General features: G+C 39.0%; 1 protein-coding gene across 1 annotated transcript; it reads left to right on the forward strand.

Annotated features, from left to right (window-relative positions):
* The first annotated feature begins 9,521 nt into the window (after window positions 1-9,521).
* On the forward strand, window positions 9,522-14,028 carry LOC110541565 (olfactory receptor 9G4). The gene is made up of 2 exons (XM_021628289.2): window positions 9,522-9,553; window positions 13,068-14,028. Exon 2 carries the CDS (start codon window positions 13,084-13,086, stop codon window positions 14,026-14,028), a length of 945 nt encoding a protein of 314 aa, XP_021483964.1. The 5' UTR covers window positions 9,522-9,553; window positions 13,068-13,083.
* The last annotated feature ends 900 nt before the right edge of the window (window positions 14,029-14,928 follow it).

The raw sequence follows: 14,928 nt of genomic DNA on the forward strand, positions 1-14,928 counted from the left end.
GAAGCTCTCTTCCTCTACTATCTAACCCTAGCCTATCAAGTCTCATCAGGACTGCCTGAATCCTCTTCCTCTGTGGCCTGGCAAGGCTGACCCACAGGAAAGGAGGAAGGGGGAGAAGTGATCAAAGAGCTGGCAACAGAGTCCATGTCAGAGATTGTCAATTCTCCCCTTACTAGGAGACCCACATGGAGTCTGAGCTGTCTATGGACTACATCTGAGCAGGGGATCTAGGTCTTCTCCATGAATGGTCCTGGGTTGATTCATCAGTCCCTACAGGACCTCCTGAGACCAAATTGTTTTTGGCTCTGTTGGTCTTCTTGTGGATATCCTGTCCCCTCCAGGTCTATCTCCCCCTTCTTCCATAAGATTCCCTGCACTCTGCCCAAAGTGTGGCTGTGAGTCTCAGCATTTGCTTCGATACCTTGCTGGGTGGAGTCTTTCAGAGGACATCTAGGTAGGCTCCCATCCTGTTCCCTCTCTTCAGCTTCTTCTAGTGTCTATTCTATTTGTCCTTCTGAATGAGACTTAAGCATCCTCCCTGTAGTGTTACTTTTTTTCTATAAGATTTTGAAAGGTTTTCAGGGTTTCTGAAAAAACACTATTTTGTAAAATCTGACACTCTGCTTTCACCTGGCATAAACATAGTATCAGCTACTTTTTTCTGTTTTCTGTTTGTTTTCCTTTATTAAAAATAGATTATTTTATATAATATATTTTGATTACAGTTTTCTTTCCCTGTACTCCTCCCAGTCCCTTCCTATCTCTCTGTCTCTCCAGATCCACTCCCTTTCTGTCTCTCATGTGAAAAAGACAGGCTTCTAAGTGATAAGCACCAAACATGATAAAGTGAAATATAATGAGATAAAGCAAAAACCATCACATCCAAGGCTGGACAAGGCACTCAACAGAAGAAAAAGAGTCCTGAGAACAGGGACAAGAAACAGAGGGCCACTCTTTCACACACTCAGGAGCTCCAAGAAATTAGTAAGCTGAAAGCTATAATATATACGCAGAGGACTTCTTGAAGACCCTTGTAGGCCATGCACTTGAATTTTCTCTTGAAAGTTCATATGATCCATCTCTCCAGTTCTCTAGTCTTGCTTTTTGATACAAGAAGTTGAAAATAGGAGATACAAAATGGTGGTGTTGACCTCACAGGATATCTGGACAACAACTCAGCAGTGAGAGCAGGGTGACTGGCAGGCCATACTGTGGACCCCCAAACCCCAACCTCTGTGTTTCTCAGGAGGCCTGTGGGGTATTGGAGCAGCCCCACAGAGATCTTTCTGCCTCCTTCCCAGCATCCTAGCCCACCTGAGATGGAAACAATGCTGCCAGCACAGCCAGTGAACCCAGAGGGCTACAGGCTCCAAGAATAATTAGTCAAGGCTACAAACAACCAGATGGCTAGAAGCCAGCACAAAAATATAGAGCAAAAACCAGGACATCATGGCTTCACCAAAATCTCCAAAAATCAACAGATATTCTATTGTAGATGAAATGATTGTAAATCTATAATTATGCAGTTATTCAAGGCACATGAAGAGGAAATGAACAAAAATATAGAGGCCATCATGGACAGACAGGAATCCACATTCAAATAAATGAAGGAAATGGTAGAAGATATGAAAGAATTAAAATCAATAAATAAAACACAAGCAGAGAAAACCCTAGAGTTGAAGAATTTAGAGAAGAGATCAGGAACCACAAAGGAAAGTATCACTGACAGAATACAAGAAATGGCAGAAAGAATCTCAGGTGCTGAAAATACAATTGCAGAAATTGATACCTCTCTCAAAGAAAACATAAAATCAGAAAAGTTACAAACATAAAAGATCCAAGAAATCAAGGACAATATGAAAAGATGAAACCTAAGAATAATAGGAATAAACAAAAAAGAAGATTCCAGGCTCCAAGGCCCAGAAAATATTTTCGAGAAGACCATAGGAAAAAAAAAATTCCCCAATCTTAAGAAAGAGAAGCTGGGGAAGGATCCAAGATGGCGGCGCCAGGAGGACACTGAGTCTGAGGAGAAGGACAGCAGTGATGGCACTGTGACCAAGAGACCAAATTCTGGGTCCTAAAACACCAGCAACTGTGTTTCCCAGGTGAAATGAAACCTCACAGTGTGGGAAACAATTGGGTTCAGGTCACCCAGCAAAAACCTAAAAGAGTTCCTTGGCCTAGGCAGTCACTCGGTCGCCAGCCTGTGTGTCCTGATCACCTTCCCAGGCTGAACTGTGGGCACCAAAACACCAGAGAGTCAAAAGAAAACCCCACAGTGAAGGAAGCAAATGGGACCAACCTCAGGTCACCCAGTCAATCCCTGGGAAAATGTCCTGGGAAACAGCAGGTACACAGCCACCAGCCCAGAGACTTGCTGTGAACCTGACTCACCATCCCAGACAGAACTGTGGGCCTCAGGGCACCAGAGACTGGGTTTCCCTGTCAAGAGAAAACCCGCGGTGAAGGAAAAATCAGGTCTGACTTCAGGGCACTCAGCCAACACACACACACACACCACACGGAAAAGTTCTCGGGAAAAGTTCCCGGGTTTCTGCAGGTGCCCAGTCTGTAGTTTGGTGCCACCACTCACCTGCACCTGTGTGCTCTACGCGCCACCCCAGATGGAACTATGGCCCCCAAAACACCACAGACAGGGTCTTCCTGTTAGAAGGAACCCCACAGTGGTGGGAAACATCAGGTCAGACCTCAGGACACCCAGCTCCGGAAAAGATTCTGAGTCCCTACAGGCTCCAGGCTCTAGGCTCCTGCTGCACGCATGAGAGCTGTGCTCACGTGACACTGATTATAGCTTGGGTACTGGGGCACAGAGCTCCAATCCTAGACCTATAGGAGCCTGGGATCCCCGAGATCAGCCCCCAGATACTGCTCCAAAGAGCAACCAGTTATCCCTAACTAAACTGACCAAACCATAGGGCTCCCAGAATCTTCAAGAGGACAGTGCCTAGAAAACAGTGTAAGAACAACAGCAGCAGCTCACTAAATTCAGAGCAAGAAACCCAGCATCAGGGCAGCTGTCTCCAGAACTTCTCTGGGTAAGAGGAGAGTCTCTGTGTCTAACAGAGACCACAATTACCTCTTAGGTCTATATGCCTGAGGTAAACTATGGCAATTCCTGAGAAGCACCAGCCATTCAGTGACCATACCCAAAAAAGCTGAGGAAGCCTCCTTCAGGAAAAATCATCTTCCTGCCAAGGGTATTCTCTTCCCCCAGGATTCCAGAGAATCCTGAAACTAACAGCAAACACCTAAGATAGCCCAAAGGGTAGAGGCCAGTGTAAAAGCTCAACCAACAAAAGACAGAGCAATATGGCATCTACAGAACCCAGTTATCCAAGGGAAGCAGCTCTGGACACCCCAGAATAAATGAAATTCAAGAAGATGACCTTACATCTATGTTTTTGAAGAGGATATTAGAGGAAACAAATAAAATGTGTAAAGAATTAAGGGAAGATAAAGTCAAACAGATTATGGCCATCCATAAAAAAATATTGGAAGATGAAGCCAAAAAGTTTGTGGCCTTGAGAGAGGAAATAATAAAATCACGGAAAGAAATAAAAGAAACAGAGGAATGTCCAAACAAACAGCTGAAGGAACTAAAGGAAAAATGGGAAAATACAGTCAGACAGGTGAAGGAAATAAAAAAAAAAAAAAACTGCTCAAGATCGGAAGATAGAATTGGAAAAAATAAAGAAAACACAAACAGAGGAAATCATGGAGAAGAACTTAAGGAAGAGAACAGGAACTACAGAGGAAGCATAAGCAATAGACTACAAGAGACAGAAGGAAGAATCTCAGGTGTGAAAGATACAATGGAAGAAATGGATCTATCAATCAAAGAAAATGTTCAATCTAAAAAATTCCTGACACAGAATTCTTGGACAAGAATTCCAAGACAACATGAAAAGACAAAAACCTAAGAATAATAGGAATAGAGGAAAAAGAAGGTTCCCTCCTCCAAGGCCCAGAAAATACTTTCAACAAAATGATAGAAGAAAATTTCCCTAACTTAAAGAAGAGGCCTATAAGAACAAGAGACCTATAGAACACCTAATAAATTAGACCAGAAAAGAAAATCTTCCTACCACATAATAATCAAAACAGTAAGTACACAGAACAAAGAAAAAAATACTAAAAGCTGCAAGGGAAAAAGGCCAAGTAACATGTGATGGCAAAGCCATTAGAATCACACCTGACTTCTCAACAGAGACTATGGAAGCCAGAAGGGTCTGGACAGACATCATGCAGACCCTAAGAGAACACAGATGTCAGCCCAGGTTACTATACCCAACAAAACTGTCAATCATCATAGATGGAGAAAACAAGATATTCAAAGACAAAAACAAATTTAAACAATACCTACCCACAAATCCAGCATTACAGAAGATACTAGAAGGAAAAATAAAACTGAAGAAAGATAACTACATTCAGGAAAACACAGGAAATAAATAACCTCACTACAGCAAAAATAAAAGTAGCCAAGCATGCAAACACATTACCACAACCAACAGCAAAATCAAAGCATCTAACATTGGTCATCAAACTCCCTCAACATGAATGGACTCAAATCTCCATTAAAGAGACACAAACAAACAGAATGGATACATAAACAAGATCCAACAACCTGTTGCATACAAGAAACATATGTAAGTCAAAAAGATAGACATTATCTGAGAGTAAAGGGCTGGAAGATGGTTTTCCAAACAAATGGACACAAGAATCAAGCATGAGTAGCCATTCTAATATCTAATAAAATAGATTTTCAACCAAAATTAATCAAAAGAGATGGGGAAGTTCATTTCATACCCAGCAAGGAAAAATTCCACTGAAAAGACATCACAATTCTAAACATCTATGCCCCAAATACAAGAGCACCCACATTTGTAAAATAAATAATAAGACTGAAACTATACATAGATACACACACACACTAATAGTGGGAGACTTCAACACCTCCTCTCAACAAAGGACAGGTCAACAAATCAGAAATTTAACAAAGAAACAATGACTCTGACAGAGATCATGAATCAAATGGACCTAACAGACATCTACAGAACATTTCACCCAAACACAAAAGAATTTACCTTTTTCTCAGCACCTCATGGAACCTTTTCCATAACAGACTATATAGCTGGTCATAAGACAAGCCTCAACAGATACAAGAAAATTGAAATAATCCCTTGTATCCTATCTGATCACCATGGACTAAAGCTGGACCTCAACAACAACAGAAATAACAAAAAGCCTATACACACATGGAAACTGAACAACTCAATACTCAATTACAGTCAGGTCAGGGGAAAAATAAAAGAAAGAAATCAAAGGCTTCCTAGAATTCAATGAAAATGAAGGCACAACATACCCAAACTTATGGGACACAATGAAAGCAGTCCTAAGAGGAAAATTCATAGCAATAAGTGCCTTCAAGAAGAAATTAGAAACATCTCATACGAGCAACTTAAAGGCTCATGTGAAAGTCCTAGAAAAAAAGAAGCAAACATGCCCAAGAGGAGTAGATGGGCTGGAAATAATCAAACTCAGAAATCAATAAATTCAAAACAATTCAAAGAACCAATGAAACCAAGAGCTGGTTCTTTGAGAAAATCAACAAGATAGACAAACCCTTAGCCAAACTAACTAAAAGGCAGAGAAACACCATCCAAATCAACAAAATCAGAAATGAAAAGGGGGACATAACAACAAACACTGAAGAAATCTGTACAATCATTAAATTTGAAAATCTAAATGAAATGAACAATTATTTTTTTTTTATCTATTCCACTTGACAAAGCTGAACCAAGAACAGGTAAATCAATTAAATAGTCCTATATCCCCTAAAGAAATAGAAATTGTCATCAAAATTCTCCCATCCAAAATAGACCAGAGCCAAATGGTTTCAGCACAGAATTCTACCAGACCTCCAAAGAAGAGCTAACACCAATACTCTTCAAACTATTCCACAAAATAGAAATAGAAGGAACATTACCAAACTTATACAGTCACCATGATACCTAAATGTCACAAAGACCCAACAAAGAAAGAGAATTTCAGGCCAATCTCTTTTATGAACACTGGTGCAAAAATACTCAATAAAATACTTGCAAACCGAATCCAAGAACACATCAAAGATATCATCTACTATGACCAAGTAGACTTCATCCCAGGTATGCAGGGGTGGTTCAGTGTGTAGAAATCCATTAATGTAATCCACCATATAAAAAAAACTGAAAGAAGAAGACCACATGATAATCTCCTTAGATGCTGAAAAAGCATTTGATAAAATCCAACATCCATTTATGTTTAAAGTTCTGGAGAGATCAGGGATACAAGGCTCATACCTAAACATAGCAAATGCAATATACAGCAAGCCTATAGCCAACATCAAACTAAATGGACAGAAACTTAAAGCAATTCCACCGTAATCAGGGACAAGGCAAGGCTGCCCACTCTCTCTATACCTCTTTAACATTGAAATCCTTGCTAGAGCAATAAGACAATTAAAAGATATCAAAGTGATTCAATTCTTAAAGGAAGAAGTCAAAGTATCACTATTCGCAGATGATATGATACTATACCTGAGTGACCTCAAAAGTTCTACCAGGGAACTCCTACAACTGATAAATACTTTCAGCCAAGTGGCTAGATACAAAACCAACTTAAAAAAAATCAGTAACCCTCCTGTATACAAAAGACAAATAGGCTGATAAAGAAACTAGGGAAACAACCTTCACAATAGCCACATAGGACATACTTTGCTGTAACTCTAACCAAACAAGTCAAAGACTTATATGAATAAAAAAATTCAGTCTCTGAAGAAATAAATAGGAGAAGATATGGAAGATGGAAAGATCTTCCATGCTCATGGCTTGGCAGAATTAACATAGTAAAAGTGGCCATCTTACCAAAAGTAATCTACAGATTCAATGCAATTCCCATCAAATTACCAACACAATTCTTAACAGTCCTTGAAAGAAAAATTTTCACCTTTATATAGAATAACAAGAAACCCAGAATCACTAAAATAACCCTCTACAATAAAATATCTTCTGTAGGTATCTCCATCCCTGATATCAAGCTGTACTATAAAGCAACAGTAATAAAAACTGCATAGTACTGGCATAGAAACAGAATGGTGGATCAATAGAATCAGATAGAAAACCCAGAAATAAACCCACACACTTATGGACACCTGATTTTGACAAATATGCCAAAACCACACAATGGTAAAAAGATAGCAACTTCAACAAATGGTGCTGGTCTTACTGAATGTCTACATGTAGACAAATGCAAGTAGATCCATACTTATCACCCTGCACAAAACTAAAGTCCAAGTGGATCAAAGACCTCAATATAAACCAGACACATTAAACCTGTTAGAAGAAAAAGTGGGGAAGAGCCTTGAAGTCATTGGCACAGGAGGCAACTTACTGAACAGAACACCAACAGCACAGGCTTTAAGAGCAATAATCATTAAATTTAACCTCATGAAACTGAAAAGCTTCTGTAAATCAAAGGACACTGTCTTCAGAACAAAATGACTGCCTACAGATTGGCAAAGTATCTTCAACAACCCTTTATCTGACAGAGGGTTAATTTCCAGAATATATGAAGAACTTAAGAAGTTAAACAGCAATAAATCAAGCAACCCAATTTAAAAATGGGGTACGGGGCTAAACAGAGAAGTATCAATAGATGAACATTGAATGGCAGAGAAACACTTAAAGAAATGCTCAACGTCCTTAGTCATCAGGGAAATGCAAATCAAAATGACTCTGAGATTTCACCATACTCCCATCAAAATGACTAAGATCAAAAATTCAAGTGACAACACATGCTGGAGAGGTTGTGGAGAAAGGGGAACCCTCCTCCATTGTTGGTGGCAATGTAAACTTGTACAACCACTTTGGAAATCAATCTGGCACTTTCTCAGACAATTAGGAGTACTGCTACCTCAATATCCAGCTACACCACTCCTAGGCATATATCCAAAAGATGCTCAAGTATACAACAAGGTCATTTGCTCAACCATGTTCATAGCAGCTTTATTTGTAATAGCCAGAACTTGTAAACAACCCAGATGACCCTCAATTGAGGAATGGATGCAGAAATTATGGTACCCTGGGTAAGATGATCAATCCTCACTCAGAAAGTCATACAGGACAGAGATTGGATGAGGGAGAAAACAGAGAACAGGACAGGAGCCTACTACAGAGGGCCTCTGAAAGACTCTACCCAGCATTGTACAAAAGCAGATGTTGAGGATCATAACCAAACTTTGGGCAGTGTGCAGGGAATCTTATGAAAGAAGGGGGAAACAGAGAGACTTGGAGCAGACAGGAACTCCACAAGAAGAGCAACAGAACCAAAAAATCTGGGCACAGGATTTTTTTCTGAGACTGATACTCCATCCAAGGACCATACATGGAGATAACCTAGAACCCCTGCTCAGATGTAGCCCATGGCAGCCTAGTATCCAAGTGGATGTCCTAGTTAGGGTAATAGGGACTGTCTCTGACATGAACTCAGTGGCTGACTCTTTGATCACCTCCGCCTGAGGGAGGAGCAGCCTTACCAAGCCACAGAGGAAGATGATGCAGCCAGTCCTGATGAGACCTGATAGGCTAGGATTGGATGGAGGGGGAGAAAGACTTCCCATATCTGTGGACTTGGAGAGGAGCATGGGTGAGATGAGGAAGGGAGGGTGGGGTTGGGAAAGAATGAGGGAGGGGTTACAGCTGGGATACAAAGTGAATAAACTGTAGTTAATATAAAAATTAAAATTAAAAAACAAAAAAATTAATAAATTACTCCAGACCAAAACAGTAAACACTAGGCAGATTAACAAATATTTATTTTCTCAGAGCCCTGAAGGCTAAAAGTCCAAGTTCAAGATCTTGAAAGACCTGTTTCTTCTGAAGTCTTCCTGCCTACCTTGAAGATGATGCCTCTATTCTATGTTCACACGTGACATCTCTTTTTACTCATGTCTCTGGTTCTTTTTGTTTAACAAATCTTTAAATGAGAGTCCACTCACTACCTCCTTTAATATCAACCACAACCCTAACGGCCTTATCTCATAATAAGCTCTATTAGAAGGTGCTGGAAGTCATGACCTCACCATATTAAGTGGAGAAGACATGAGTCAGTTTCTAAGACTACAGAGGAATGGTAGTCTGTTCAAAAAAGGATGGCAATTAAAACATCTAGAACATTGTATTTTATAAATTCTGGGTACCATAATTTGGGAAAGTTCTATCATCAGACATTTTATGCTTAGATTGTGACTTAGTTGTATATACTCAGTTTTTAATAGAGCACCATTTCTTTGATTATACCCTAAATGACACATTATCCCCAAACCCTAAGCGAACTCTAATTGTGTCTTTGGAGAATGAAGTATATATTTCTGGTTGCTATGTGGAAATCTCAATGGACAATTGAGCAAATCATATATATCGAGTCAAACAAAGACACCAAAACATCAAAAGGAAATTGAGTCACTTCTAAGAATTGGCTTTGCAGACGAAGGGTAAGTAGGTTGAATGAGAGAATTCTAAGCAGTTTTCTATCACTGGAACCTCAGCTATAATAAGGAGGAGAATATTGTATAGAGTCTGGCCTGGCAACCTAAAGGTCACTGCTATGCTAAACACGAATATATGCACACATGAACACACACAGAAGGATATGAAAGCATGTTCATTTCACTTAATATTCTATATTATTTGCTCTTATTGTACAATTTAAATACGTGTTTGTTATTGTGTACTGAAATATCATGTATTTAATTACACAGAGAGGATTGGTGAGAGTGATACAGCCTGCTTACAGAACCTCAAGGGTAGGATTAAAATGCTTGTTCCTTATATGCTTATGAAAACAATGAACAGTATAGCAGTAGTGAGAGAAGCAGACGGGCTTTATACCTTCAAGCTGCACCGACCACAATGAATCAGGTAAATTCTCTGTTTAATAATAAAAAAAGAAGTGAGTCATTACTGAGGTCATTACTGTACAATTCTTAACCCTAGGGTCTTCACAAGTACTCCGCAGCATGTGGGCAATTTGGTCTAGGCGTGGAGGCAGAACTCCTCAGTGTTTCAGAAATCCTGTAGCAGTACTAGAGAGCAAATCATGATCAAAAGTTGAATGCAGTTGGTTCCTAAACCCAAATGGAAGCAGGGGCCTTTTATAACTTAAATCTATGGGCTCAGTGGAGCATTCAAATTAACTAACGTTAATTCAGCTCCAGCTCAGGTCAGTTTTGATGTCATCATGGAGGTCAGCCCTTGATGAGGGAATCAGTATTTTCTATTTCATTCTCTACAGTTTGTTCACACACAAAGTCTGACATAGGGCATGAAACCACAAGGAGGGATGTGAAGCCCTGGCCAGTGAACACCAATCCAAGCATGAACAGAATCTGGGAAGAGCAAAGTTTTTACATTATTAACATCAAGATTAGAGGAAAGAATCTAATACATCAGGAGAAAACTTTAAAGTGTTTATAGCAGACACAAACTATTTGGCATGGCAAAAATCAGGAGATGTACTTTGGGGTATAAATGGACATGACAGAAAAGACATAATGGAAGTGGAAATCCACTGAGAGTGAACTTATCCCAACTAAAGTACAAAGGCAGGGGGAAAAAAGAAAAAGATAATAGCACAAAAAATTCATTGAATATTCCAGCACATGTGAACCTGCAGTTAGGACACAGAGAGATGACGGTGCTGAAAGCATTTGATGAGATTAATAGATAAAATTGATTAAAGACATCAGTCTACAAAAAGAAGTTCAGAAAACTCCATACAGGAAGTGTAGAAACAATACCTATGAGTCTCGGATTCAGCAATGAAAATTGAGATAAAGACAGAAGCTTTAAAATAATGAATCCTTGCTGTTATCTGAGAAGTCCATTTGGGACAGCCCAAGGGCTATTCTCATTGTTATCTCTATTTTCTAATGACAAAATCCTCAATTAAACACATATAATATTAAAATATTATATACCATGTAGAAACAAAAAGAAGTGGTTTGCCTCTTAAGTATGAAAAGGACAGATAAAACCAAAGGTCTTGAGTGGACACTTCTAATGACAATACTGACTGGTTTGCTTAAGAGTGAGTGTTTTGATAATTGAAATCCATCAGCAACCTCTGTCAGTTTTTGAATTGTCACGCTGCATTAACAGCTAGAGATAAAGTCAACTCTTTATTGTGGTTCTGACTGCGCTTGTTTTAGAGAATTCTTACCATTTTTGTGATAGCAGTTCTCTAACTTGATGGTTCATAGTTCCTCAATGTCTTAGAAACAAAACAAAAGTTCTTCCTAGTGTTTAGTATCTACTACATAAGAAAATCCTAACAGATGCTATGTATCTGACATCAACTCAAATAAAGTAAACAGTGCATAGTTTTAGTTTATAAAATAATTATGGCTTTATATTATCTACAGGAACATGGGTGAAATATGTAATCAATATAACACAATGAGAATCTTTAAGAATATGACTTTATTCCCTCCTTCCTTCTTCCTGGCTCATTTTTATCCTCTCTTTCCTTCCTTCCTTCCTTCCTTCCTTCCTTCCTTCCTTCCTTCCTTCCTTCCTTCCTTCCTTTCTTCCTTCCTGCCTTCTTGCCATCTTGCCATCCTTCCAATCATGGCTCCTAGCTTGTGAGTCTTCCTGTCTTCTTCTCTTTCTTCCTTTCCTCACTATTTCAAATCTAAATTACTTTTTACAGACACCCCAAAAACTTATTAAAAACTGTGCAAGTTTATGTAGTACTATCTGATATTTAGATACAGTGTGGAATATTATAATTGGATTAAATATAACAATGTCCTCAAGCATTCATGTTTTCTTTATTTTTAATTTTATTTAGATTTTATTACTGTGTGTGTGTGTGTGTGTGTGTGTGTGTGTGTGTGTGTGTGTGTGTAGTGTGGAGATTAAAGGACCACTTGGAAAAGAAAAGAATCAAGTTTCTGCTATCATATGGGTCCTGAGGCTTAAACTCAGCCTGTCAGTCTTGGCTGCAAGAGCCTTCATTTGAGTCATCTCACTAATCCCATTAATTCCTTTGATGGGAGAATGTTCAAAATATTTTCTAGCATCTTAACAGACATTGGAGTTGTCTGAAGTTTATGTCACATGCTGGAATTTTTTATATTCCTAAGTCTCAGATAGATCCTCAGCACACACTCCTGGGTAAGCTGATTCTGGGCATAAATATCCATTTTGCTGATGACCTGACTGTGTAACTCATTATTTACATTCTAAAAATGGGTTTCATCAGTTACATCATGAAGTATGCAATGCCACTGGAGCTATGCAAATATGATGAGACTTCTGTAAATTAATCACAGAGTTCAATATAGAACCCGCTATATGGTCCATAATATGTGTTGTCTTTCAGTTTGTCACACTAGCAGAAGGAATAGTGTATATGAATGTTTAATTCTTGACACAAGAAATTCTCAGTTAATTATGGAAGGATTCTTTGTATGTGTAAGTGTGTGTGTGAATTTTCTGTTGATATTATATAAAAGCTTAAAATGAACTTGAATTTAGGATCCTCTTGTCCCAGTCTCCTGTGTATACTATCATGTGACACCGTGTTCAGCTCACAGGACTTCAGTTTTGTGAGTGGTGACCAATCCTTGTTCTGAGCATTTTTGTGTATTTATCCTTTACATAATCAGAAAGGATGCCAGCTGTTTATTGAATAATTATATGTCTAATATACATATTATATAAGTCTTAGTAAGTCTTATATATAATTATATAAGACTTCTATAATTATATAAGTCAAATATATATCATATATTATATTGTATATATTTGTAACACCCAGCATTAAGTGTACTATATGAATTTCCTAATTTTAAAGTCATTTATACTACAATTGTAATGATCTTTCAAAATCACATACTAATATTTTATAATTCAAAATAATAAATGAAATCTCATAGACTTCCTAGTACTTTCTGAACTGCCTGATAGGTCTGCTATCATGATTTAATGTTTATTGATGACCAGGTTCTCCTCTGTGGAGATGGAGGTGGACAATCGCACCATCCTGACTGAATTCATCCTGTTAGGCTTCTCAGCAAACCGGCGCTGGCAGCTGATTCTATTTGGAATATTTCTGGCCATCTACTTGTTGACACTGTCGGGGAACATGACGCTGGTTGTCTTAATTCGGATTGACTCTAGACTGCATACACCTATGTACTTTTTCATCAGCAGTCTGTCATTTTTGGATTTCTGGTATACTTCTGTATATACCCCCAAAATATTGGCCACTTGTGTCTCAGAAGACAAGCGTATTTCCTTGGCTGGCTGTGGGGCTCAGCTGTTCTTCTCCTGTGTTGTAGCCTACACAGAGTGCTACCTGCTGGCCGCCATGGCTTATGACCGACACGCTGCAATTTGTAGCCCATTGCTTTATTCAAGTGTCATGTCCACTTCTCTCTGTACTGGGCTGGTGGCTGGCTGTTACATAGGAGGGTTTTTAAATGCCATAGCTCATACTGCCAACACATTCCGGCTAACTTTCTGTGGTAAAAACGTTATTGATCACTTTTTCTGTGATGCACCACCATTGGTTAAAATGTCCTGTACAGACACCCGTGTCTATGAAAAAGTTCTTCTTGGTGTGGTGGGTTTCACTGTGCTCTCCAGCATTCTTGCCATCCTGGTTTCCTATTTCAACATCCTCCTGGCTATCTTGAGGATCCAATCAGCCTCAGGAAGACGGAAGGCTTTCTCCACCTGTGCCTCTCACCTGATCTCTGTCATGCTCTTTTATGGCTCCTTGCTCTTCATGTACTCAAGGCCTAGCTCAACCTACTCTCTAGAAAAGGATAAAGTGGCCGCCCTCTTCTACACTGTCGTCAACCCATTACTCAACCCTCTCATCTATAGCCTGAGAAACAAAGATGTCAAAAATGCCTTCAGGAAAGCAACACAGGCCATACGGCCACACACGGGAAGGTGATTCCTTTTGGCTAAGTGCTGGTAATTTAGCCTCCCAATAACTCAGTTTTGCATATGCTCACACATTTATGCATTTCATTTAAATTCAACAAGTGATCATCTGAACAAATGACTTTCACTTACTGTTATTTTCATATTGTGTTGGTAATATGATTCATTTAATACCTACCTATAGTTTATGTGCTTGAGCTCTTCCATGTTACGTGTCTTAATTTTTCATGAAATTCACCTTGTTGATTAATTCTCATGGGATTTGAGTGAAAAGTTTTGAAGGACATAATTTTATTTTAAGCTTGTAAAACCATTGTTGCTCCTTGGGAAGATTTGGACTGCTGAGATTCTTGGGCCTGCGGGCAAGACTGTGGGATTTTACTTCAGTACAGTTCTCCCTCCAATAAATTTCTTAATAAAAAAATTAATGTGGTATGAAGAATTACTCTTTGTAAATCACATCTCTTATATCAATTTACTATTAGACAAAGAATTTAAGAATTAAGATTAGGTCCTCTCCATGCATGGTCCTTGGTTGGAGTATCAGTCTCTGCAGGACCCCCTGGGCCCATGTTTTTTTTTTGGCTCTGTTGTTCTCCTTGTGGAGTTCCTATCCCCTCCAGGTCTTTCTATTTCCTTCTTCTCCTCAAAGTTTGGCTATGAGTCTCAGCATCTCCTTTGATAGCCTGAAGATAGAAAGGGAGGAGGCCCTCCCCTGTAGGGAACTAGGGAAGGGGCATAGGGACAGACAACTGGAAGGAGACAAGGAAGGGGCTACAGTGAGAATACAATGTGAATAAATTGAAATAAATAAATAAATAAATGTAATTTTCAGAATGTAAAAAAGGAATTAAGATTAGGAGATGCAGCTAAAAATAGCAATGAAACTCTGTAAATCTATGAGAAAAAA

Source organism: Meriones unguiculatus, chromosome 8, assembly GCF_030254825.1.
Source record: "Meriones unguiculatus strain TT.TT164.6M chromosome 8, Bangor_MerUng_6.1, whole genome shotgun sequence".
NCBI classification, from domain to species: Eukaryota; Metazoa; Chordata; class Mammalia; order Rodentia; family Muridae; genus Meriones; species Meriones unguiculatus.

Bases quoted from the DNA above. Each gene is read 5' to 3' on its own strand.
- LOC110541565 (XM_021628289.2), top strand. From the start codon at position 13,084: ATGGAGGTGGACAATCGCACCATCCTGACTGAATTCATCCTGTTAGGC.